The 27,890-nt window shown below is 41.4% G+C and overlaps 1 protein-coding gene and 1 long non-coding RNA gene across 5 annotated transcripts in view; one reads left to right on the forward strand and one right to left on the reverse strand.

Moving 5' to 3' along the window:
* The window catches only part of cars1 (cysteinyl-tRNA synthetase 1), a 75,846-nt gene extending 66,097 nt beyond the window's left edge, over positions 1 to 9,749 (forward strand). For all 4 annotated transcript variants that reach the window (XM_048545290.1, XM_048545292.2, XM_048545293.1 and 1 more), the window contains 3 exons: positions 513 to 572; positions 4,442 to 4,525; positions 8,866 to 9,749. In XM_048545290.1, coding sequence (XP_048401247.1) covers positions 513 to 572; positions 4,442 to 4,525; positions 8,866 to 9,000 — 279 coding nt within the window. In that variant the 3' untranslated portion in view covers positions 9,001 to 9,749. The remainder of the gene's footprint in view (positions 1 to 512; positions 573 to 4,441; positions 4,526 to 8,865) is intronic.
* LOC125459209 (uncharacterized) lies at positions 3,718 to 27,789 on the reverse strand. Its single transcript, XR_007248983.1, has 3 exons — positions 27,674 to 27,789; positions 21,471 to 21,591; positions 3,718 to 4,168 (listed from the first exon to the last, which is right to left on the reverse strand). It is a non-coding gene; the product is annotated as an uncharacterized LOC125459209 (long non-coding RNA).
* Positions 27,790 to 27,890: the final 101 nt, after the last annotated feature.

A 27,890-nucleotide genomic window follows, 5' to 3' on the forward strand; every position in this document is an offset into this window, starting at 1 on the left:
AGAGCCTTGTATTTACAGCGCCTGTCTACATATTTTGTTGTCTTGCTGATTAAAAGGAAATAATTAACGAATAAAGTCAATAAATGGAAATATTCCAGTGCCATACTACACCATCAGAGTTGCTAACTACAGCTAAGGTGATGCAGTTTACTCCAGCAGCTTAAATGAAAACAACATGAATACAGTCTGGATTCTTGCTCCAATTTTAATCAATCCCCTTGCACCCACCCCTACCCAGTGTAAGATTTGTATCTGTGGGGATCAGGGTTACAGTAATGTTCTGCATGACGTAACACACAGTGACATTTGGGTATTGTACCAGGAAATGTTATTTGTTGGACCACACAATGTGAGATCCATGTCTTGAGAAAATTAGGTGGAACGTATGTTGCAAAAGACTGACAACATTGAGATAGTTTGCAATCTGAGAAAAATTGTTTTCTGATTAACAAACAAATAGTATCGTATTTATTATGATTAAAACTTTTTTGTTATGCCTTTTTTTGCAACAGATTGAAGAAGAGAGAAAGAGGAAGAAGGAAGAAGCAGCCCAAAAAAAACGAGAACAGGAGGTGGGGGCTCGATACATTATGTCATAGCTGCTGTAAAAGCTCGTTCAATTGGTCTTACAATTGTCTGTTGCATTTGTTCTGATGGGCGTCATCTAACTTAAATGAAAGAGAGCAAAAATCTAGTTGACCGCTTGCATAGCTGAATGCAGATAAATTAATTTTACCTTCTTTATTAGTTTAAATTTTAGCCTTACATTGAAGAGTCATCACAGAGACCTGCTGATCATAAATGTAGTAGATTTGATTCAAGTTTGCACTGAATTAGCTGATCTCAACTGGGATGGTAGTTAAAACAATACAATTATTGCTTCCAAGTTAAAGCAGGGAAAATCAAACAGAAAGACCACTCTTCTCAATTCAATAATCCTTCCTAAGGAAAAATGAGTGAACAATGGTTGTTGGGTGCCATCCGGATTTAAGAAGGATGGGATTTGTACTTGTCCTTAACCTACAATACCAAAGTATGTAACTGAAACTCAAGTTTAATAACACCTTTACTATTGTGATAACATTTACAGTGGCCTCTGACCTCTTCCCCTCCCCTCCCACTAAAACTTTGCGTAAAGATCAGCCTTTTCAGAAAGATACAGATTCAGAGAAAAATACTAATCTGGTATTTAACAATTCTTGATCATAGATGACCTCTTCCTTGAATAAGTTCAGTCCTTGCCTTGCATAACTTCCTTTTGATATTTTACAGAATAATATGAACATGCAGGCTAATTGACAAGATTGCCAATAAGTTTCCCCTTCTCTATTCTCGTTGATAGCATGGAGTTGAAACAAAAAATGACCCAGATCATCTGCTCTCTGCATACTTAGAGCCTGGACACCTACGGAAAGATGCATACCAAGATCCCTTTGGATGGCCCAACATAATGATGACCCAGCAGTTGCTCACAAAGTTGAAACATCCCTGGTGCAAATACCCAGCATTTGGACCTCTCCAAAAAGTCCCTAATTCTGAGAGTTGGACAGTTCAGAAGATTCTGACTCACAGTTAGGCAGGAAACATTTGAGAAATTAAAACCAGCTCTAACTCCTGACTAACTACAAAATTCACCTTTCAATTGCTCATACTGACAATTCTCATGGACCGCTAACACTGCTTCTAGGATTCCCTTGTTCCAAGCCCGACAGCCACCTGATCCCTTAATAAGTCAATCTGCATCACCCTCAATCCATCCAGCTGGTCCATGTTATCTACCCTGTTGTGAACTTGTCATCAAATCCACCCCTTCCAAGTTGCCATACTACCTACCTCAGGTCCAGCACCACCTCCCGCCCTTTACACACTTAAATGACTTTCCCTCATTCCAAAACACTGAAAAGCTGTTTAAATGTGCCGAAGTTGTTCAATATGTTTATAAACAGTACAAGAATAAGGAGCAATGCAATTATCATGGTTAAAGAGAACGGTGTGTTGCTTTGTTTCCCTTGACTGTCTTACATTACAGGAATTCTGCTGGATCTAAGGTGTGCTGAGCATTCTCAGCCCTCCAGCATCGGAAGTTGGGCCCAGAAATGCAGGAAATTGTTGCAAGATTTTAAAAAGTGTTGGTGAGAAAGAAGCAATTTATGGGTAATAACTACTCTCTGAAGGCTTTGACTGCTATTTTCACTTAAGATGCCAGTCTCTCTCTGTAACATGCAGGTGATGTAAAACTGGTGACTTAGAAAGGCAGCACCACGATGTCGTTTATATATGCGTTTTGTCTTCCCCATTCCTCTTATTTTGATTAGAGTTCTATCTCCTGCCATATATGTAAATCTTGTTTGCATATATTTCCTGCCTACAACACCTCACTTGTGGGCTTGTTTTTGACCCGTTTAAATATCAATATTTCCATTATAAATTCCTTTGTCTGTTTATAATGGAAACTTCCTGGTGTAAGTTATTGTGTTGTAATTTGCTGCATCCTCCCAAGAGTTGTTTCACATCTTCCAAATTCCTCATCTTTTATCAACTTTAATACTCCAGCCAATTCTATTTCACTATCCTGAGTCATAATTTTGATTAATTGGAAAACTTATTACATAGACATTAGAAGCAGGGCTGAATTACATTTGCGCACTCTTACATTCTAATTAATCTTTGTCCTCTGACACAGCCTCATCCAAAAAATTACATCGGGTTTTGCTCACATATGCAATCCATTGCAGTATCAACTTGTATTCTGAAATTGTTAGAAATGAAAAAAATTCACCGAGTTAAAAAAATCTGGCTTCACTTGCCAACCCTCCAGACCATGCATACTAGCAGGGATATATTTTAAAATATAGTTAAACAAAGAGTAGCAAATGCCTAGCAATACCAATTAATGAACAACAAAATGGTAGAGTGTATTGGGTGGGAAAAATAGTGTTGAACAAAACAGAATTTTTTTCCATTTCTGAATTTAATTTGTATCGGTTTAATATTGCAATTAGAAATAATCAGAGATGAGTATACGCCATCAACAATCCTCATCAGATTATTGGTATCAGCAAACATATCAAAATAGTTTATCTCTATAATCACATCAGAATATGAAAAAGAGATTTAAATTAAGACATATTTAAATCTTGTGCCAGGAGGGTCATGTCAACGTAAAGCAAAATGTAGAATGTCCTTCCAGATAAGGTTGAACAGTAAACATTTAGGTAGTGGTTGGAAAATGTAACTGATAAGGCTGTAGACTCTTTCTTGGGAGATGAAATTAAACAGGTCCTCATATAGCTTTTAAACTAGTATGTTCTTTTATTTGTGTGCCTCTTTCTGCCACAATACTGCCCATTACGTCAGACGATCCAGAAATACCTGGGAGATGCACAGAAGGATTTCTCGATGGGTTTAGAGGTTAGAAACAAAATTAGCAATTGCTAGTAAAGCCCAGCAGGTCTGGCAGCATTTGTGAACAGAAATCGTAGTTAATGTTTCGGTTCCAGTGACGCTTCCTCCATTCTGATAATCTCCAGTTAAAAGAAAACACTCACCAGGTTTCTGTTCTTCACATAAACTTTATTATGACCAAGTTGACTTTAAGCAGTGACAGTTAGGAAGTACAAATTGCTAACTTTATATAATTCTGTAATTTAAACTCTATCCCTTAAATTTACCACATTCCCAAACATAACATGGACAACAAGAATGGAAAAAGGCGGAATAAAAAACAGGGTTAACAGTTCAAATGATCAGGAAAACACCGTTCAATAGCATTAATCTGGACTACTGTTTTCAATGAGTGGCATTTTTTCTCTTCCTTTCAATTCAGCTGTTGACAAAAGATTGTTTGCATACTGATTTTTCTCTCTCTCTCATTCACTGGTTGAGAGTTCAGCCTTTCACTGTCTTAAGGGTGTTTTATTCCTCCTCTAATCGGGGATTTGCAAAGAGAAGCAATTGGAAGAAAGCCAGCTGTTAGTGGAGATTTTTGGTACCTCCACGCAAGAGCACGAGACACAGATTTTTGGGTGTTTTCTGTACAGTCCAGCAGGTTTTCAGCTGTGCTAAGTTCAAACAAGTAACAGACTGGCTCCTGACCAGCATCAAAATGTTGAACAGTCTTTTTTAAGTTTGGAACCCATCGACTTGGTCTGCTTTTGTTCTCGCGTTTCTGGAGAAAGCAACATTTTATGCAACTCGTAATGCTTCATTAAACATGATTTTTAAACAGCAGCCATGTCTTTATATGGTACCTTGGTTTACACCACCATTTTCATTCTTAGTACAAAAGCAAAAGGGCATAAAAAAGTTGTGGTTGTTACAATAGAACAATCCATTAAATGTCCATTTGTTTCTGCAATAAGATAACATATTAAACAAATGAAGGAAGAGTTACAGGCATGCAGAATCTGACTTATTTATCATAGTAACTGTCTTCCTACAGGCAGCAAAACTGGCCAAGATGAAGATCCCTCCCAGTGAACTGTTCAGATCAGAAAAAGACAAATATTCCAAATTTGATGAGAATGTAAGTATTAAGGATCTAGAGGTAAGCACCTCCCCACCCCTGCCTTGAGTTGAGACGATTTTTTTAAGAAAAATGTACATATACAGACCAGAAAGATCACCTTAAATCTCCATATTGAGTCAGCTGACCTCTGTCAAAGGAGTGGTTAGGAGAGTAAAGTTAGTTCAGCATAACCTGAATAAGAACAAGAATATCAGCTAAAGTTGCTGCCTCCAATCGTTCTATGGTGACTCCTGTAGTCTTTGGGCTGCTGGCACATTCTGGTGCTATAGATCCAAGTCCTAGCATCAGAACGGCTACCAGTCTTCAACCAATTCTTTCCACATGATATCAAGAAATGCCTTAGGACACTGGATACTGCAAACAACATGGATCCCAACAGCATACCAGCAGTAGTCCTGAACACTCGTGCTTCAGAATCATCTGTGTCCCTAGCCCAGCTGTTCCCATACAGCTATAACAGTGGCATTTACCTGATGTTAAAAATTGCCCAGATCTGTGCTGTGCACACAAAATAGAATAAATCCAAAAATATGGCTAACACAATATTCATATTGTCTCAATTATCAGCAAAGTAGTGGAAAATGTTATTGTTTCTCAACAAGGCAGAATCCAACCATTGCCTTTTGATATTAAATGGCATTATCATAACTCCACTGTCCACATCTTGGGAGTTCCAACTGACTAGAAACTGAACTGGATTGCCCACATAACTACTGTTATAAGAGCAGGACAAAGGCTAGGAATTCTGTAGTGAGTATCTGCCATCCTAACTTGTTAAAAGTGCTGAATTATCTGTGCTTAGCAAAGGATTGTTTTGATCTCCTTACATCCCAGCCTCATTAAATTTAAGGCATGATATCACCTCTTGAACTCTTCTGTTGCGCTAGCTCCTGTGGCCATTTCTTTTGGACAGTAGTCCTCTTCCCTGATTCACAGACCACGTTATCCATCTTCAATTCTCTCCGAGTTTACACCTTGCAGAGACTGAGTGCCAACTCTTAGACACTTCTTCCTATTTCCCAGCTGGACAATGGCCCGAGCACTGAACGTCAAACTGTTTATTTCCAGGTTTGTCAGTGACCTCATCTCCTTTAGAGCTCTCTTCTCCAACACCACACGGGCACTTCTACCTCCTTCCTGAAAGCCACAAACCAGACCCCCATGGGAGACCCATCATTACACGCACACGCACACACACACACTCCACCTCTGCCCTTACTCTGTCACCACCTCCCAGAATAATGATAGAGTTCCCCTTAGCTTCACTTTACACAACACAAATCTCTGCATTTCTGCCACCTCCATCAGGATGCCATCACAAAACACATCTTCTCTTCCGGTCCTTTGACTGCGTTCTGCAGGGACCATTCCCTCCAGGATATCCTGACTCTTCTGTTGCACCTAACAATTCCTCACTCCCACCATGATACTTTGCCATGCAATCACAAAAGTGTAACACTTGCTGTTTTATTTCTTTCTTCCTAATTGTCTGAGGCCCCAAATAGACTTTCCAGGTAAAGCACCAATTAGTTGTACTTCTTTGAATTTACTCTGCTGTATTTGCTGCTCACAGTGTGAGACCAAGTGCAAACTGGGTAACCACTTTACAGAATACCTCTGCTCTCTCCATAAGGAGGATCCCAATCTTCCAATTACTTGTTCATTCAAAACACCACCTCTTGCTCGCACCATCATTTCCGTCCTAAGCTGCTGCAGTGTTGCAGTGATGCCCAACACATGCTGGAGAAATATGACCTCATTTTCTCAGGCACTTTACAGTAACCAACACTGAGTTTGATAATTTCAGAACATGAACACCATCGTCCATTTTGATTCCCCCACCTGCCCCACCTTGTTTGCATGTGTTAGTCTTAGAAAAGCAGACTATTTTCCATCTGAAACTCTCCTTTACTACCATCAGCACTCCCTTTTTATTTGCTCTCGACACCCTGACCATCTGTTCCACTTGTTCCTCATCCTTTTTGTCAACAGGATACAGCCACTATTTTCCAGGCCCCTTCAGTTCTGAAGAAACGTCATCAGACTCGTAACATGAACTGTTTCTCTCTCCATGGATGCTATGAAACCCCCTGAGTTTTTCGAGCACTTTATTGTAACAGCATTGGAAAAGCATTGGCAGCATGAATTTATTAAAGGTAGATTGTTGGTAGTTCTATAGAACTGGTCAGGATATTGTGGCTGATATCTTTGTGCACTTTCAAAAGGCATTTAAAATTTGCCACATATTAAGAAGTGCAAAATTGGACCCCATGGGATTAAAACAGGGCTTTGCACACTGTCGTCACATTTCTGGGTGGCAAGCTACAAAGTACTAATGGCTGCTGTTAAGTTCAAGCTGCAGGTCCCCTTTAAATCAGAATTTTTTAAAGTGAGTGTGACCCAACTGTCCACTCAGAGACCTGAATCCTCTCCTAAAAAAATATAATGGAATGGCTGATAGTTTAATTCAAATGATAGAACAATTTCCCCTCTTCAAATGTGCTGAAAACCGGCAGGTGCTTTCTCTGAAAATTTACAAAATACAAACAGACCTTGGACAACACAAATTGGTGAACTGGGCAGGTACATGGCAGATAGAATTTAATGTAGAGAAGTATGATGTGATCCATTTTGGGAGAAGGAATGAGGTGTGGCAACAAGTCCTAAATAATGAAGTTAAAGGAACCGCAGGAACAGAGATGCTCAGTGGTGTAACCTACATAAATCTTTGTCTCCACACAGTTTATGTAGTTATTTTCAATGTCCCATCATCAAACTGAAGAACTCCTCCATCACGTGGTACTGTCAGTATGCAAAATGGGGTATATTTTGATCAGATCCAGGAAGTCAAAACAATATCCAGAAGGTGCTGTGGGCTACTAGCAGTAAAATTATATTCAACTACCATCTTGAACGTCTTGCCCATGTATATTCCTCACTCTACAATTATCATCAAGCTGAGGGATCAACATTCGGTCAATGAAAAATATCAAATGGCTTGCTAGAACACCAGGTCATCTTAAAATGAGGTGTCAATCTGGTGAAGCTCCAAAACAAGACTACTTGTGTGTCAAATACATAAGTGACATGTGACAGACTGCTACCTCACAACCAACAGATCAGATTTAAACCCTGCAGACCTGATACATCGAGCCACGAATGGTGGTGAACAATTAAGCAACTAACAGGAGGAGGAAGCCCTACAGCAACCCTGTCTTGAGTGCTGGGGTAACCCAGCAAATCTGTGCCCAAAAAAAAAATCTGAAGCATTTGAAACAATCTTCACCAGAAGTGCAAAGTGGATGCTCTACTTTCACCTCCTCCAGAGGTCCCCAGAATCACATGCCAGCCTTCAGCCAATTTCATTCACTCCACTTGATATCAATAAGTGGCCGCTAGCACTGGATACTGCATAAATTATGGGCTGTGACAACATTTTGGCAAAAACTAAGCTGTTCCAATACAGCCACAATTCTAGTATCCACTCGACAATGTCCTGTCCACAACAGTCAGGATAAATTCAATACAACCAATAACTGCTCTGTCAGAATCCTCTCAATTGTCAGCAAAATAGGGAATGGCTTCCATCAAAGTCTGTTGGCACTTTCTCAGCAATAATCTGTTCAATGTTCAATTTGGGTTCCATCAGGATCAATGAGTTCCTGGCTTCATTACAGCTTTGGTCAAAATGCAGACAAAAGAGCTCAACTGCAAGGGTGAAAATGACTCATTTGTAATTCTAAACTGCGATGAGTGTAGTGTGGCATTCATTCCGGAAGGACATTAACAAGTTGGTCAGGTGGCTGGATATGTGGCTGATGATGTTCAATGTAGAGAAGTGTGAGATGATGCACTTTGGTTGGAAGAACACAATAACAATACAAAATAGGGACACAACCACTGCACTACCAGAGCCCTACAGTCCGAACCAGGATTATTTTTAAGTCAACCTGTTCGGAGATGTTATGACATCACCGGGTGCTGAATCCAGATCTCTTGGCTCAAAGGTAATTACCACTGTGCCACATAGTCCTTGGCCTTATTTATTGTATTGTTGTTAAATAAGATACATTGAATATAACTGAAGTGTACAACTGCAACAGAACTGGGGCATAAATTATCGATTTGGCTTAGCCACTTACTAAATGCAGCAGATTTGCATAATGTTATCTTGGGGGGAGAAAAACTATAGAATTGTACAAGAATCAGTGATTTGCTTATTGTAGGAGTAAAAAAGAGCTGGCCAAAATTGACCTTTTTCATTATGTCCTTTTCTTTATGTTGTTCATCAGAATTTGTTTTAAATTTTAATTCTAATGTTGTTTATTTTCTTCAAGGGGTTTCCAACTCATGATGCTGAGGGCAAAGAGCTTAGCAAGGGTCAGACCAAGAAGCTTCGGAAACTTTATGAAATCCAAGAGGAACGGTATAATGAGTATATGCAGACTTTGCAGAATAACAGCACCAACTAAATGTTTTACAGTGACTTCATGTATATCTGTTAATCGAAAGAAACAACAAAAGAAACGACAGAAATATGTTTTTTTTGTTTAAAAATCGACATGCTGGGATAAAGAGTGGAATAAAGAGAGACTTTCTTACTTTTGACCATATGAAATGAATTAATGGAAGAAAGCGAACACTCTGAAGAGTACAATTGTCCTATTCAACCTATTTTAAACAATGTGATTAAGGGTCTTGACAGCTTTGCCTTTCACCTTTGGGACCTGCATGCAAATATATCCCTAAGTTGAAAATACGGAAATTACTTCAGTCTAACTATGATTACTTTTGGGCAATCTAAGTTCAAGTTAATTCAGTGCCCAGTAACAGCTCAGTTGAGAATAACTGTCAATATCACGTTGTTGGTGCAGAGAAATAGTATTCTTGGGAGTGAATGGTTTAGGAAAAATAACTAAAATGCAAGGGATTTAATTCTGAGCAACAATATCCTTCAATCTGTGCAAAATTTTAAAAAATACAAATTTTGGCTCTTTAGCTGTTTGCTGGTTTCAAACGGTCATTTATTTGTTCCAATTCCAAACCATGTCATTGAATGGAGCAGTTTGAGGAAGAACACGTAAATGGTTTGATATTTTCTGTCTTCTCTTTTAATAGGCATGATAAATCAGTTTCTGTGCACCAATTTTATATTTTGCTGCAATTTTAATTAATGTTCCTTTGCTTAATAAATTAACCTTTGGGTTCTGGTGTGAGTTTTTTTTGGCATGAAAATTTTCTATTTGTATCACATTGAAATAATGTTTTGCTTGTTCATAGAATTGTCAAATGTTTATCACACACCCAAGGAGGCAACTGTTCCTGCCTTTCTATTCTCTTTTGAGAGCAATGATTTGAATCTACCTCCAACAGCTTTTTGGGCTGTACTGCAGATTTTGACCATTCGTTCTGAAATAAGGGTTTTCCTCATGTCACTTTTTATTCTTTTGCAAACCACGTCATTATTTATGTTCTCTGATTCCCAAGCTTTCCACTAATGGGACAGTTTCTCTACACCTCATGATTTTGAGCATCTTAATATCCTTTTCATTGAGGATAACAAACTAAGCTTCTCCAACCTATCCACAAAATTGAACTCCTACTTCCTTGAGCTATTCTTGTAAATATTTTTGAACCTCTTTTTAAAGCCTACACAGCATTCATTAGGTTCAATACCCAAAAGCAAAATATTAGTTGAGGCCAGGCCAATAGTTTAGGAAAGGTTCACCATAATTTCCTGACTTTGATGCTCTGTGCCTCTATTAGAAGCTCAGGATCCTGGATACTGATTTTTGATCACTTTCTGAACTCATCACCTTCGTAATTTGTGTATCTCTCCTGCTTCTGCTGTTCTTCATCGCCTTTCACTGTTATTGGCTGTTTTCTTTCTTCCCACCAAGATGCATGACCTCATACTCAGTTACATTAAACTTCCCTTTCATTTATATTTCTACTCCACAAGCCTAAATCATCTTGAAGTCTTATTCTTATCTTCATAGTTGACAATATTTCCAAGTTGCAAAATCTTCAAATTTTGAAATTGTACATTTAAGTCATTCAACTATAGCAAGAGAAGCTGTGATTTTAGTGGGATCCCTTGAAATCAAAACCGTTCATTCCTACAGTTTCCTGTCATTCAGTCAAATTCATATCCATGCTGTAGCATTGCTGGCAAGTCTATCATGTGGTATTTTACTAAAAACTTTTGGGAAGTTTATAGAAACTATATCAACTGCATTAACCTTCTCTATTGCCTCAATTTAAAAAAGCCTTAAGTTAGTAGATCAGTTTTTCTTAAGCCAGTCTACGTTGGTTTTTTTTTCTTTCTTTATTCATTTATGGGATGAGGCGTCACTGGCCGGGCAGCATTTATTGCCCATCCTTAATTGCCCAGAAGGCAGTTGAGAGTCAACAATGTTGCTATGTGTCTGGAGTCACATGTAGGCTCAACCAGGCAAAGATGGCAGTATCCTTCCCTAAAGAGCAATAGTGAACCAGATGGGTTTTTCCTGACAATTGATTCATGGTCATCATTAGATTCTAAATTCCAGATATTTGTTGAATTCAAATTCCACCATGTGCTGTGGTGGGATTCAAACCTGGGCCCCAGAATGTAATCTGGGTCTCTGGATTAACTGTCCAGCGATAATACCACTAGGCGATTGCCTCCCCTATTCCTTAATTAATTTACACTTAACCAAGTGATGTAATTTTTGTCCTAAATAGTCCCTTTCTAAAAGATTTCTCACCATTGAAGTTAAACTGGCTAGTTTGAGAGTTGCTAGGTTTTTTTAAAAAAGATGATTTATGACAGGCAATTTTCCAGCCCTCTGGCATCACTCACAAATAAAGATTGGAAGTTTATGCCTAGTACATCCATATTTTCCTCAGCAACTTCGGATACATCACATCTTGTCCTGATATAATATTTTAAGATTAACCAGCCTTTAATTAATTTTGCCAGATTATTTTAGCCTCAGTAACATCTCAACTATATCTTTGCTATGACTTTGACAGCATCCCCTTCATTAGCAAAGACGTGGTATAAAACTAGTTTCGTACTTCATCCATACCCTCGGAAACCATGCATAGATCTGCTTCTTGGTCCCTAAACAAAAACACCGTTCCACTTACAACTAGTTTATTATTTAGATGCTTATGAAAACTTTAATTCCCTTCTGTGTTAGCTACTGGCATTTTCTCATTTTATCTTTGACTACTTCTTTTATTCTCCTCATTCTTTCTATATTCAGTTTGAGTTGTCCCTTTGCTCTGAGACTGTGCCCTCAGGTTCTACTTTCCTACTGGAAACAACTTCTGCCTGTCCACACTATCCAGGCCCCTCAGTATGTTTCAATCAGACATTCCATCCCCCATCCTTCTAATCCCCAGAGTAGACAACCCCCTCATCCCTAGAAGTATTCTTGTGAACATCCTCTAGACCTTATCCAATGCCAGCACATCTTTCCTGAGATACAAGGCCCAAAACGGTTCGCGATATTCCAAATGCAGTCTGACCACAGCCTTGTACATTCACAGCAGTACATCCTGTTGTATTCTAGCGTTCTCAAAATGAAAGCTAACGTTGCATTTCAGCTCCTAACTGCCAACAAAATCTGAATGTTAACTTTAAAGTCCTGCGCTAAGACTCCAAAATCCTCTGTGCTTCAGCTTTCCAAAGCCTTTCTTCATTTGGCAAAGTTTATATCTCTGTTCTTCCTACAAAAGTATATAATCTCTCACTTTCCCATGTTGTATTCCATCTGCCGCTTCCTTGCCCGCTTTCCTAGCCCATCCAAGTCCATTTGCAGCCTCCCCACTTCCTCAATACTACCTTTCCCTCCACATATTTTTGTATCATTTGTAGCCTCACAACAATGTTTGGATCATTAATGTATATTGTGTATAGTTATGGTCCCAACACTGACCCCTGTGAAAGTCTCACCACAGACTGTAGCAAGTTTCTAAATGATGCTAGTTGCTTGTTAAAACACTTTAACAGCCCAAGTCATTACAGGTTGCAAACTTATCAAACAAGTATACTGTTAGGAAAGCTCAGCAGGGAAGTGAGAGCTTGGTCCAAAAGACATCCATGTAGAACTCAAACCACTTATATGGTGGGTATGCTCCATGAGAAATGGAAGTGAGTGGCACAGATACTGTTGGTGCAGGTGGAGAGGTTTCTCAAATGAGTGGAAAGCTGTGCAGAGACTGCAGGATTAGTGGTGTTGCAGGTCAAGGTGTGTGAAGGCAAGTGGAGAAGTTGTTGCATGCATTAGCAAGAGCGGTAGAACTTTAATAAGATTTGAATATACAGTTGCAGAGACTGAGTGTGAGTTATCAGAAAGAAGAAGATGGTGCTTACACTGGCAGAGTGGGCTCTGACATGGTTGGCAACCTCAGGACGACACCTGCAAAGCATGACACTGAATTCCGCCTTGTCTACTAAGACTGGGGCAAATATCCGAATGATACAGGATGGATCTGATTGACAGTGCCCGCCTGAATACACAATGGCCTTTTAAATATGGCACCTTCAGAAACAACCAGAAGAATGTGGGAGGACAATATATTACATGTCCAGAGTATTCTCTGACACTGAAACATATTACACAGTTAATGAGAAAGCATACTTGACCTCAAATGTCTTTTGGTTGACCATAAAGAAATAGTTGGAAAAGATACTTGCAAAGATCCGGAAAATGTTTTCACATTATGAGGAAACATGTACAACAGGAATCTGCAAACATAAGCAGATGCCATCTTCAGAAGCTAGCCATAAAACTGCTGTTGAAGACTTGACTTGTAAACAAAACCTATGCACCCGAGCCATGGTGGCACAGTGACCCGCAACATCACAGCACAGACTCAATAAAATCAGACAGAAGCAGAAAAAAAACACCCCAGAATGTAACATTCTTGGTATGATGTCAGATGTTGGCCAGATTTTAAAAAGAACATTGGTTTGACTAAAACCTACTTGAATACAATATTTCACCTTTACTGATGACTTATTGATATTCAATGATAGACTGGTTATTCTGCCTTCACTCAGTGCTGATGTCCTTGATTATCCTCAAATGTCCTCAATGTAGTTTATCAAATGCAGAACCACAGCTGGGGCTTCTGTATGGTTGCTAGGGATGTCAAAGCAAATAGCTGAATGTGTAGAAGGGTCTAGGCCCGAAACATCAGCTTTCCTGCTCCTAAGATGCTGCTTGGCCTGCTGTGTTCATCCAGCTCCACGCCTTGTTGTCTCGGATTCTCCAGCATCTGCAGTCCTATTATCAGCTGATTGTGTAGACTGCCACACACAGACCTAAACACCAACAGTCATTAACTCCTCCCACCTATACCACAGAAATGGGTGAGAACTGATCTATTTATGTGCGATGGACATTCATCTCATTGCTTATGAATCTTTTGACAACTTTGCAGCCATCTCCAGCTTTTAACACTTAAATCAGCACACTGAAATATCCACAGCCAAATGGAGAAGCTAAACAAGGGATACAAACTGTTATATCAGCTTGAGAAGGAACAGTGACAGCTGTAAAGCTTTGCTGAACTATCAGCCCACTCCACTCCAATGTATTTTATCACCATGAAAATTAAAATAGGGAGAAAGCTGAAAATTCAGCTCTCTGTCCTTCCAAGAATGTTGATTTCCACAGATGAATCCTAGGGCCTATAACAATTTTTACTGTAAAGAAAAACAACAAGTTTCTAACTACAGCAAATGTCACCACACACAACAGTTGCTAAGTTTGACACTAAGGTCTGGAGATGAGGTCTCAATAGAAATACTAAAGAGGTACAACAATTGACAATGTAGCACAATTCATTCCTTGTCCACATATCAGATATTATACAGAAACCTTGTATCACAGCACAACTGACTGCTGCAGTGTAGTGAACTTACTAATTAACATAATGAGAATAATAATTCACAATCCACTACAACACAGGACTAAAAATCAAATGAACTATGTTCAAGCCACGACATGCCAATCCAACAATGAATTGGTCTGGAAGAATCATCAAGCCTCCACATTGATTAAGTTTGTAAGTTCAGAGACTTGGAAACGGAGGGCGCAGGTGAAAGAATAATGGTAAACTTGATATACTTATTTAAACAAATATATAGTGGAGTAAAACAAGGGGCAATATTTTAGAGAGAGAGATGTTATAAAAGACAGTTGGTCTAAAAGGTTAACTCCTAAGATTTGGAATAGCACCAGCCACTGTTATAGAAACGACTGTCCCTGGGAGGAGCTAGCCAGTTATTCAGAGTACTCTTACCTGTCAGTTGTACAGTCTACAACAGAGCATTGACTAGTTACTATACCTTAGGAAATAACAATGGCCTGGATTTTGTGCTGGCCACTCATTATGCCAGAGGATAAGAGTTGCGCTCAGGCAAAAGGAATCCTCATCACAGCACACTCCGGAAATTGAACGGGCAACTGAATTTTTCACTGGGCAATTCCTCTATGCTTGGAACTCTCCATATATATTGGAAATTTTGGAGGGTTCCGAAGAAATTAAGACCATAAGACATAGGAGTGGAAGCAAGGCCATTCGGCCCATCATGTCCATGCCGCCATTTAAATCATGGCTGATGGGCATTTCAACTCCACTTCCCTGCATTCTCCCCATAGCCCTTGATTCCTTGTGAGATCAAGAATTTGTCTATCTCTGCCTTGAAGGCATCTAATGTCCCGGCCTCCAATGCACTCCATGGCAATGATTCCACAAGCCCACCACTCTCTGGCTGAAGAAATGTCATCTCATTTCCATTTTAAATTTACCCCCTCTAATTTTAAGACTGTGCCCACGGGTCCTAGTCTCCCCGCCTAACGGAAACAACTTCCTAGTGTACCCCCATTCTAAGCCATACATTATCTTGTAAGTTTCTACTAGATCTCTCAACCTTCTAGATGTCCCCTCAACCTTCTTTAAATTAAATAAAGTATTTACTCAGGAACTCATGAGTAACAATTTAATGGAACCCATACTTAGCTCACACACCCCAACTATACCACCCCAGACCCTTTATACAGCCAATACTCCGAGTCAACCTCCACCTGGGACCCAATCCACTCCAACCGTTTCTACCTCCATGACCCAATTCCAATCACTTCTTGACAGATCCCAATTCAATCCCATAGGACCCAAGCCCCAAAACCCATCAACGCAGGAACTGAAACCCACCCTCCCCATCTCCCACTAGACTTAATATCTCTCATCAACCCCAACCTGCTCTAAGAGCTGCCTTACTTAGCTTATCACTTTGAATCCAACCTACTCGGCACCCTACTGCCTTCCACTTAACATTCTATCCTGCCACCAGCTGGCTCCCTACCCCATTCATCAAGCATCATAATGCTGGCATCCTAATTCCCTGCCAGCCAGTGCCCTGTTTTCCCAGCACTTTACCCTCTCTGCACCCAAACACTGCACTCAGGTTATATACTAAAAAGACTGTCAGGACCTGTAAAATTTCAGAACAGGACAGCTGATTGCTGTGAAAGTAAGTGATAGCAAGAACTGCAGATGCTGAAGTCATAGTCAATAAAGCGTGGAGCTGGAGGAACACAGCAGGTCAGGCAGCATCAGAGGAGCAGGAGAGTCGATGCTTCAGGCCTGGACCCTTCATCAGGAATGGGGAGTGGTAAGAGAGCTGGAAAATAAATGCAGGGAGGAGGGGAGGAAGGTGGGATGGCAATAGTTGAATGCAGGTAGGGGTATTGGTCAGTGGGGAAGTTGGGACAGATAGGTGAGAAAGAAAATGGACAGGTAATGTCAAGTCTAGGAGGCAGGGATGAGAGGGAGGGTTGGAAATGGGATGAGGCCGGAGGTGGGGAGATCTTGAAACTGGTGAATTCTATGTTCAGGCCATCACGCTGTAAGCTCCCAAGACGAAATATGAGGGGCTGTTCCTCCAGTTTACATGTGGCATCACTGTGGTGCTGGAGAAGGCCCAGGTTGGACATGTCATCCAGGGAGTGGGAGGGGGAGTTAAAATGGTTGGTAACCAAAAGGTTATAGTGTACAGAGTGCAGATGCTCTGTAAATCTGTCACTGTCTACACTTGGTCTCAACGATGGAGAGAAGGCCACATCAGGAGATCACGTTGGTGGGTGTACAGATGAACCTCTGTTGAATTTGGAAAGTTTGCCTTTGTGTCAGATGGAGATGAGGCGGGGGGGGAAGTGTAGGGGCAGGTGTAGAACTTCCTGCAGTTGCAGCAAAAGGTGCCAGGCATGATGGGGAGTGTGGAGCAGACGAGGGAGTCAAGCAGTGAGCGGTCTCTACCAAAGGCAGATGGGTTTGGGCGGGGGTGGGGATATCTCTTTGGTCATGGGGTGGCAGAGGATGATGCGCTAGATGCGGAGGTTGGTGGGGTGGTAGGTGAGGACAAAGAGGAGTCTATCCTTACTTTTGTTGGGGAGAGGGGTCTGAGCGCAGAAGTGCAAGAAATGCAAGAGATGCAGTTGAGGGCATTTTTGATCAACAGAGGGGTAAGTTGTGGTCCTTGAAATAGGGGATGTCCAGGAATGGAACGCTGCTTCTTGGGTGCTGATGGGGCAGAGGTAGAGGAATTGGGAGTAAGGAATCATATTCTTGCACAAGAGTGGGTGACAAGAGGTGTAGTCTAGGTGACTGTGGGAGTCAGTGGGTTTGAAATAGATGTCAATGCTGAGACGGTTACTGGATATGGAGACAGAGAGGTCCAGGAAGGAGACGGAGGTATTGGAGAAGGTCCAGGTGAATTTGAGGTTGGGGTGAAAGGTGTTGATAAAGTTGAAGAACTGTTCAAGCTCCTCCTGGGAACATGAGGCAGCACCGACACAGTCAACGTAGCAGAGAAATAGGCGAGGGATGGTGCCAGTGTAACAGTGGAACAGGGACTGTTCCACGTATCCTATGAACAGGCAGGCATTGCTCGGACCCATACGGGTGCTCATAGCTACCCCTTTAGTCTGTAGGGAGTGGGAGGTGTTATAGGAAAAGTTGTTGAGGGTAAGGACAAGTTCTGTTAAGCAGATGAGGGTGTCATTGGAAAGAGACTGGTTGGGTCTGCAGGAGAGGAAGAAGCAGATGGCTTTTAGGCCATCTGTGTGGAGAATACAAGTGTACAGGGACTGGATGTCCATGGTGAAGATGAGATTTTGGAGGGTCGGAGAATTGAAAGTCTTGGAGGAGACGGAGGGCATTGGTAGTGTCCTGAATGTAAGTAGGGAGCTCCTGGACTGGCGGTGTTGGGGGGGGGGGGGGGGGGGGGGTCGGGGAACAATCAGGTTGGAGGCTGTGGATGGGAGGTCTCCCGAGGTGATGAGGTTATGAATGGTCTGAGAGAGGATGGTTTGGTGATCTGGATGGGGTCATAATCAAGGGGGTGATAGGAGGAGGTGTCAGAATTGGTGAGCAACAGGTTTGTTTCAGTATGTGGTCGAAGACCTTCAGGGCAGAGGAGGTCTCCAGAGGGTTGCAGGGGGACAGAGATCCACTGATGTCTTTCTGGAGGGAGGATGACTTCTTCAAAGGTGGGCATCCTTGGAACAGGCTTCACAGTAGGGTTAAGTTACTCAGAGATAGCAAGAACTGCAGATGCTGGAGTCGGGGTCAATAGTGTGGAGCTGGAGGAATACTCTCTCAATGACACATCCATCCTGGGCCTCCTCCAATGCCACAATGAGGCCACACACAAACTGGAGGAACAACACCTCATGTACCACCTTGGGAGCTTAGAGCCCAATGGTCTGAACATAGAATTCACCAGTTTCAAAATCTCCTCATCCCATGTCCAAGCCTCCCTCTCACCCCCACTTCCTTGACCTGTCCATCTTCTTCCCCACCTATCTGCCCCACCCTTCCCACTAACCAATCCCCACTACTTCTACCTGTATCCGCCCATTGCCATCTCACCCAGCCCAACCCCTCCGCTTTTTATTTCCCAGCACCGTTCCCCCAGCCCCTGTCGTGAAGAAGGGTTTAGGTTTTAAACATTAACTCTCCTGCTCCTCTGATGCTGACTGACCTGCTCTGATAATTGGTTCACCTTGCTCTGACAGTTCTATGCGTTTAAACAACTGTCAGGATAGAAGTATGGCTCCCCAGTTCCAAGGAATCCCTGAGTGGAATTTCCTCTCAGAAATGCAGAGCTTCCCTTCTTTCATAAAACAAGCAGCCAGTACAGCAATCTCAAATAGATTGCTGCACCTCAAAAAATCTGGCCCATTAAGTACCTTTACATTAGGTAAGAAACAATCAATCAGTCTTATGCTAATATAACCAGTTGTCTTACAATTATATCCTAAACTACTTCCTGTTATTCAAACACATGCCCCTTCAGCTGCAGATTTATTAGTGGTTAATCCTTCATTAGTTAATACCAGAAAGTCCGTAGACTACTAATTAGAAGGGTCGGTGGTAGCAGCTCAAAGATCATCCTAACAGAACCTGGTACCAACTGCAGACATCACTTATAACAGGCTTGAGTTCCAAGGGAAATAGGCAAGTCTGTTAGAATTTGAAAGGGGATTGGTGAAATTGCACATGGAGTACTTGGCACAGTTCTAATCATCAATGAAGGAAGAATACACTTGCATTGGAAGCAGTTCAAAGAAGGTTCATGAGGCTGAACTGTGAGGTGAGTGGGTTCAATTAAGAAGAAATATTGAGCCTACACTCATTGGAATTTGGAAGAATGAAAGGTAACCTCACAGAAACACAAGTTTCTAAGGGGAGTTGACAGAGTAAAGGCTAAGTGGATGTTTTTTAAGCTGGGGAATTCCAGAATTAGGGGGAAACAGTTTAAAAATGAAGGGTCTTTCATTTAAGGCATAGTTGAAAAGGAATTTCTTCTCTCAGAGGGTCAATAGACTTTGGAATTCTCTTTTTAAGTACAGTGGAGATTGAGCAATTGAACACATTCACGGTTGAGTCAGACTTTTGACAAGGGCCATTTAGGGTGAAGGTGGAAAAAACATCGAACTGTACAGCACAGGAACGGATCCATCGGTCCACAATGCTGTGCCAAAATAAACTAAACTCTTCTGCCAGCCTTTGGTCCATATCCCTTCATTCCTTGCATCTTCGTATGCTTATCTAAGGCCTGTTAAATGCCCCTCTTATATCTGCCTTCACCATCCACCCCTGGTAGCACATTCAAGACACACTCTGCATGTAAAAAACTTGCCTATCATATCTCCTTTGAACTTTCCCCCCCCTCACCTTAAATGCAGAAACCCTCCTAATATTAGACATTTCAACTCCAGGAAAAAGTTTTTGACTGTCAATCCCATCTATGCATCTTTGTACTCCAGATGTGGTCACACCAACAGCTTATGCAGTTGCAGTAAGACTTCCCTATTCTTATTCTGAAATCCCTTTAAATAAGAGCCAACATTCCATTAGCCTTCCTGATTACACTCTGCATTTGTGACCTAGCTTTCCGTGTTTCATAAACAAGCACCTCCAAATCCATTTCTATTGCAGCTTTCTGCCGTTTTTCACCATTTAAATGATACTTGATTCTTTTGTTCTCCATTCTGAAATGAACAACTTCACATTTTCCAATATTATACTCCATTTAACAACTTTTTGCCCACTTACTTTACATATCAATATCTCTCTGTAAATTGTTTGTAATTCCTCTCACAACCTGACTTTCTATTTTTGTGTCCTCTGCAAATTTGGCTACAGTATTTTTGCTTCCTTCCTCCAAGCCAGTCATCTATATTGTAAACAGTTACAGACCCAGCACTGATCGTTGTGGATGCCTGCTGGTCACAGGTTGCCAAGCTGAAAAAGAACCCCTTATTCCCTTTCTCAGTTTCCTGCCCATTAGCCAATTCTCTATTCATGCCAATATATTACCTCCAACATATGGGCTCTTATCTCATTTTGTTAGGAATCTTGAAGACCTTCAGGAAGTCCAAGTACAACACGTGTACTAGTTCCCCTCTGTCCACTCTGAATTTTTAGAGGAGCTATCAACCAATAAATTAGCTAGACACAATTTCCCTTTCATGGAGCCGTGCTGGACTTTCCTTGATTAGATTCTGATTTTCCAAACATTCTGCTTTTACTTACTTAATAACTGATTGCAGTATTTTTCAACAATATATGTTAGGCTACGAGGCCTGGAGTTACATGTTTTTTTCCTTCCTACCTTTTTGAAGAGGGGTGTCATATGGGCAGCTTTCAAATCACGTAACTATTCGAGCCAAACTGAACAAATAACTAGCTCCTACTGTTGCTAATTGTTGCTGTTGTCTCATTTAATAGTTTTTAATTATGAATTTGAATTGATAAAGACATCTGTGTCACCAGTGAACAAAGTTCAATTGATGCCGTGCAAGACCCTATCCATGTCCACTGATACATTGTTCATCTTATACAAAACTCAATTCATTTTTGCTGATATAACCTGATTAGTTTAACTGTACCAAGGTCTTTCAGTAGCTGTCTCATAGAGGTTACCGGAGTTCACATACCTTTAGTTTAACACAATCAATGCTTGCATTACAGAATATTACATCTAGTGCCCAAGCTCTGATATTAATTAAAATGATCAGATAATACAACTTAATAAAAGCAAAACTTAATCAAATATATAACTCAATCAAGGTTTCAGGATTAATTGTGCTAAACAATTTATCTTAATACAATGATATCAAATGAACTAGCCATTTGGCCATTTTTGAGCGTCACAAAACAAGGCTAAATTTTACTATCTAAATCTATCTACATGTAGGGCAGCAGGAAAGTAGAGTTAAGACCATTATCAGATGAGCCATGATCTTACAGAGTGGTACATAAGTCTATTCTTATAACTTACAAATTCTGGTAATAATACAAGACTCAGTCATTAGGGGGATAGAAAGCATCCTCCTCGGTCAAAAATTAGAAGGCTGAAAGTTATGTTTCCCACCTGGTACAAGTGTGATGGATAGTGCATGAAGCTAGAAAACAACTTGCAAAGGGAGTGGGTAAATCCAATTCTCGTGTTCCAAGCTGAAAGAAATGACATAGGATCTCCTCTTTATTCATGCCTATGTAAAGAATATCAAAGTTAGATTTTAAACTAAAAGGCAGAAATTCAAGGGTAGTAGGATCTGGATTATTGCCTGAGCTACACAGAAATTGGCATGGGAGCAGACAGATTAGGAAAAATAACACGAGTTATTTCCTCTCAGCTTGAAAATGTGCCCCTAGTTATGAAATTCCCCACACTAGGGAAATTACCTTTGCTAAAGAGTCAGGTACGGGAAACAGCAGCTCCTTTTCATGATTCACTGGTACCAGTTCAGGAAGAGGAAGGAGCTGCAACAGTAGCCAAGCTCCACCTCAACAGGAATGGAACTCTTTATCAAGTGGGAAGGTGAAAGGAGGGGACAGTGAAGGTTTTAAGCTATCTGAACGTAGGAAGGAGACTACAAGAAAAATAAGCAGTCTACATGTAAATAAAACAGGGGTTCAGAGAATAACATAAGGGAGGATTTTAGCGGAAAGGATCTAAATAGAGTTGTAGAATATGCCTCTTTAGGCCAAATATAAAGTGAGAAGAAACCCTATTTAAAAATGATTTGAAATGAATGTACAACAATATGCAGTGTATAATAAACATATAGTGGAGCTAAACACACTTTGAGATAAACCAGACATCATAGAAGACATGGGTATGAAAAAGAAATCAGATGAGGAATTAAATATAGCAGGATGCAGCATATTTTGAAAAAGAGTGATTCATGGCAGATCAAATACAAAATATGTTTTTTCCAAAGGATAACAAAGTAAAAGGGTTTTCAAGAAGGCATTTAGCTTCCCTCCATTGCTCAGACCATTGAGTGTCGGAGTTGGGATGTCATGCTGAGGTTGTACAGGGGTTGGTGAGGCCACTTTTTAAGTACTATGCACAATTCTGGTCATCCTGCTGTAGGAAAGATATTATTAATCTGGAGAGGGTTCAAAGAAGATTTACCAGAATGTTGCCAGGGCTGGAGGGTTTGAGTGATAAGGAGAGGCTGGATAGACTGGGGCTTTTTTTTCTTTGCAACACTGGAGGTCGAGAGGCGACCTATCAAAATCATTAGGGGCACAGATAAGGTGAATAGCAAAGGTCTTTTCGCTAGTGTGGGGAATTTCATAACTGGGGGCCCATTTTCAAGCTGAGAGGAGAAAGATTTAAAAGGGACCTGAGGGGCAAATGTTTCACACAGAAGGTGGTTTGTATGTGAATTGAACTGCCAGAGGATGTGGTAAATGCAGGCCATTGTAATATTTAAAAGACATTTGGTTTGGTACATGAATAGGAAAGACTTAGAGGGATATGAAACAAATGCAGGCAATGAGACTAGTTTTAGTTTTGGGAAATTTGGTTTCCATGGACAAGTTGGAGCAAAGGCTTCGTGTCTGTGCTATGTGAATCTATGGCTCTCTAAGACAGGTGAAGGAAGAAATATGAAGATAATGTAGGGAACTGAGTAAAAGAATGTAGAATTGTAATTATGTTGGATATAAAACACAGCAGCACTAATTAGAAGAGTTAAGTAGAGGCGATAAGGGAATGGAGTGCCTAAAATAGATACAGGACTAATTTCTAAAAGAGAATCCAATAACTGCAAATGAACCAGATTGTGTAAGACAAGGAAGAAAGAAGCTAAAGAACCGAGGATGCTGAAAATCAGAAACAAAACAAATTGTTGAAAAAAAAATCAGCAGGTCTTGCAGCAACTGTGGTGAGGAAGCAGACTTAATGTTTTGGGTTTAATGATCCTTCCTCAGAACTTCAGACAAATAAAAACAGTAGTGAAACATCCAGCTGGTAGCAACCAAAACAAAAGGGAGTTAAGATAATAGAAAAGGACATAATTATGATGAAAGCCAGGTTGATAAATTGGAGAAAAGCTGATTATGAAGGTCTGGGAATGGAACTTGGGAAAACAAAAGGGCCGATAATATTATCAAACAACAATGTAGAACAACTGGAAAGACTTAATCTGTTCAACAGGAAAGATATAATCAGTTAAAAGCACAATTTAAAAAAAAGCAAACACAAGAGAGACTCTACAGATGAATAAAGATGTAAAGAAGCAATTGTAGTTTACAAAAGAGGCATACATTAAGTCTACAGAAAGCAGAAGACTGCATGACAGAAGAAAATGGGTAGAGATTAGGAGGGAAGACAAAAATTAGGAAGGCAAAGAGGAATTTATGAAGTTGAAATTATGAAATAAAACAAAATATTTGATAGGTAATAATAAAATAAATGGCCTAGTGGTATTATCGCTGGATTATTAATCCAGAGACCCAGCGGATGTTCTGGGGATTCAGGTCCGAATTCCACCACGGCAGATGGTGGAATTTGAATTCAATAAAAAATATCTGGAATTAAGAATCTACTGATCACCATAAAATCATTGCCGATTGACGCAAAAAGCTCACTCACTAATGTCCTTCAGGGGAGGAAATCTGCCACCCTCACCTGTCTGGCCTACATATGACTCCAAACCCACAGCGTTCGTAGCAATCTTCAGCCAGAAGTGCCACGTGGATGAACCATCTTGGCCTCCTCAAGTGGTCCCCAGCATTACAGATACCAGTCTTCAGCCAATTCGATTCAGTCCACGTGATATCAAGAAATGTTCGGAGACACTGGGTACCGCAAAGGTTGCTGGCCCGGACAATATTCTGGCAATAGTACTGAAGACTTGTGCTCCAGAACTGCCAGTCACCAGCTAAGCTTTCCAGTACAGTTCCAACACGGGCATCTACCCAACAATGTGTAAAATCACCCAGGTATGTCCTGTACACAAAAAGCAGATCAAATCCAACCCAGCCAGTTGCTGCCCCATCAGTTTCCTCTCAATCATCGATAAAGTGATGGAAGGTGTCATCAACAGTGCCATCAAGCAGCACCTGCTCAGAAATAATCCGCTCAGTGACACCCAGTCTGGGTTCCGCCAGGGTCACTCAGCTCCTGATCTTATTACAGCCATGGTTCAAACATGGACAAAAGAGCTGAATTCCGGGGGTGAGGTGAGAGTGACAGCCCTTGATATCAAGGCTGCATTTGACAGAGTGTGGCATCAAGGAACTCTGGCAAAACTGGAATCAATGGGTATCGGAGGCAAACACTCCGGTGGTTGGAGTCATACCTGACACATAGGAAGATGGTCATTGTTGTGGGAGGTCAATCATCCCAGCTCCAGGACATCTCTGCAGGAGTCAAGGTAGTAGCCTAGGCCCAATCATCTTCAGCTGCTTCATCAATGACCTTCTCTCCATCATAAGGTCAGAAGTGGGGATGCTCGCCGATGACTGGACAATTGCACAATGTTCAGCACCATTCATGACTCCTCAGATGCTGAAGCAGTCCATGTTCACATGCAAAAAGATCTGGACAATATCCATGCTTGGGCTGACAAGTGACAAGTGACATTCAAGCCACGCAAATGCCAGACTATGACTATCACCAATAAGAGACAATCTACCACCGTCCCTTGACATTCAATGGTGTTATCATCACTGAATCTCCCACTATGAACATCCAGGGGGTTACCATTGACCAGAAACTCAACTGGACTCACCACATTAACACAGCAGCTACAACAGCTGGCCAGAAGCTGGGAATACTGTGGCGAGTAACTCACCTCCTGACTCGTCAAAGTCTGTTCACCAGCTACAAGGCACAAGTCAGGAGTGCGATGGAATACTCCCCAGTTACCTGGATCAGTGCAGCCCCACAGCACTCAAAAAGCTTGACACCATCCTGGAAACAAAGCAGCCTGCTTGATTGGCACTACATCTACAAGCATCCACTCCCTCCACTAGCGCCACTCATTAGCAGCAGTGCGTACTAACTACAAGATGCACTGCAGAAATTCACCCAAGATCCTCAGACACCACCTTCCAAACCCACGATCAGTTCCACCTAGAAGGACAAAGGCATCAGGCATACAGGAACACCACCACCTCCATGTTCTTTCAATGTCACTGGGTCAAAATCTGGAATAGCCTCCATAATAGCATTGTGGGTCTACCCACAGCAGGGGGATTGCAGCAGTTCAAGAAGGCAGCTCACCACCACCTTCTGAAGGGCAACAATAGAGGGGCAAGAAATGCCAGCCAGCCAACACCACCCACATCCAACAAAAATGAAAGATTAGCATGATAATAGGACCATTGAGAGATTGATAGGAAACAATTACAGGTAATGACTGAAAGATGATAGAAGCATTAAACAATTATTTCTAATAAAAACAAAGTGCTGGAAAAACATAGCAGGTTTGACAGGATCTGCAAAGACAAAAACAGTTAAAAGTTTTGAGTCAAGAAAACAGAAGGCTACTACTGAAAAGACAAAATTAACAAACTAAATCATCTAGATTTACAGCTCAGCTGGGAAAAAAAATCTTAAAACACCCAGCAAACCGAAGTTTCAATTTATTTCCCAAACTCACTACGCTACAGAAGTCCTGAATATAAAATCTTTAAGACTGACAAAACTGAATCCACCAGTGCTCTTGTATACCGTTAAGCCTTCTTACATGAACACTTACAAATCTAAGTTCTTAAATCTTTTCAGTTTATAATAAATTGCAGATTTTTTGACTAAACACTTTGGTCTAAAAGCAGTACAAACTATTATTTTTCTACTGAGGTCAAGAGTGCTTTCCCTGAACTGAACAATATCCCTTTTACAAAGAGAAATGGCCTATGATCTCAATCAAATCTTCAGAAGCATCCTGGATGTCTGCCTTTATCAAACATTGCTCTATTCCTCCCTCTGTCATCCAGACAGCCCTACACTGCGCCTCCTCCATTCCCCACTACACAGCTCTTAACCACTCCACCACCAAACATAATAAAGATAGCGCCAGCTGTCCTCACTTGCCACCCCAACCATCCTCTGCACCCAACGTATCATCCCCAAACTTTTGCCACCTCCAATAAGATCAACCACCTGGAACATCTTTCGCTCCCCACCCCTCTCTGCCTTCCGTGAGGACCATTCCCTTCGCCATTCCTTAGTTCGCGCCACACTCCCCACCAAGCACTCCAATCCGCCCAGTACCTTCCCCTCTAACCATAAAAGATACAACACTTGCCCACACACCACCTCCCTCACCCCCATCCAAGGCATCAAACAGCTCTGCCAGGTCAGATTCCATCTGGTGTTCCCAATGTGCCCTCCTCTACATCAGTGAGACCAACCGTAGACTAGGTGACTGTTTGGCAGAGCACCTTCACCTGGCCTATAATGGCCACTGCCCATTTCAACACACCACCACCACCAGCCGTGCCCTCCTTGCAACATGTCCATCCTCAGCTTCCCCCAGTGTCACATCGAACAAGAACGCAAATTTGAAGAACAACACCTTATCTTCTGCCTGGGCACCCTACAGCCTGTAGGACTCAACATTGAGTCCTCCAAATTCAAATAACATTCCCAGGCATCCCCCAGCTCCCTTTCCAGCCCCTTCCATTCTGCCTACTGACCCTCTCTTCCAGCCATCAACTGCATTCAACCCTCCCATCAACCAACCAGGTCATACCTGCCATCAGTGTCCACCTATCACCACCAATCTGTTAAACACCGCCCCCACCCCTCCATTTATCTGCAGCTCCCCCTCCCCCGATACCCAGTCCTGAAGAAGGGTAATACCCGAAACGTTGGCAGCTCCTTTCCTCCAGATGCTGGCCGACCTGCTGTGTTTGCCCAGCTTCCTGCTTTGCCCTGTTTGAATTAACCAAAAACTTTCAAACTCTGGAATTCCAAAACTTAAAGAAAAAAAACTTTGGATTTTTCTGCGCCAAAACCAAACCAACTGATCTCATTACTTCCATCGTCACTCCAGAAATTCCTCCTCGCTAACAGACACTGGATTAGGACAGTATTCTGCAAGGATTGTCTGATTTATTTTTTAACCCTTCAGAAAAGTAACCAATCCCCCATACACTATCCATTCTAAAACACGGACTCTAAACACTGTAATGCGCAAATCAGAAACCTTTCGTTGCAATGATTAATAAATAAATGAAAACTTTTTTTTGGTTAATCGAGCCCAGTAATAATGAAGGGAGACGCGCCTGAGCGAGTAATTTTCAAATCCTGGAGTCTCCAAGACAAACCTGTACGCTCAGTAACCTAGGGAGGCACATATCCTACATTTACATCGTGTCTTTTCGTGAGCTTTCGATGCCTTCGCACCAAAACCTATTGGGAATGGACGGTGAATCTTGGGCCGTCAGCGTCTCTCCGAAAGCTCTATTTTTAGCCGGCAGGTTAAAATTCGGCCGCCTTTAAGAGCCGACGAATCCGGCACCCGGCGGGCTCGTGCCCTCTAAT

Source organism: Stegostoma tigrinum, chromosome 17, assembly GCF_030684315.1.
Source record: "Stegostoma tigrinum isolate sSteTig4 chromosome 17, sSteTig4.hap1, whole genome shotgun sequence".
Lineage (NCBI taxonomy): Eukaryota > Metazoa > Chordata > Chondrichthyes > Orectolobiformes > Stegostomatidae > Stegostoma > Stegostoma tigrinum.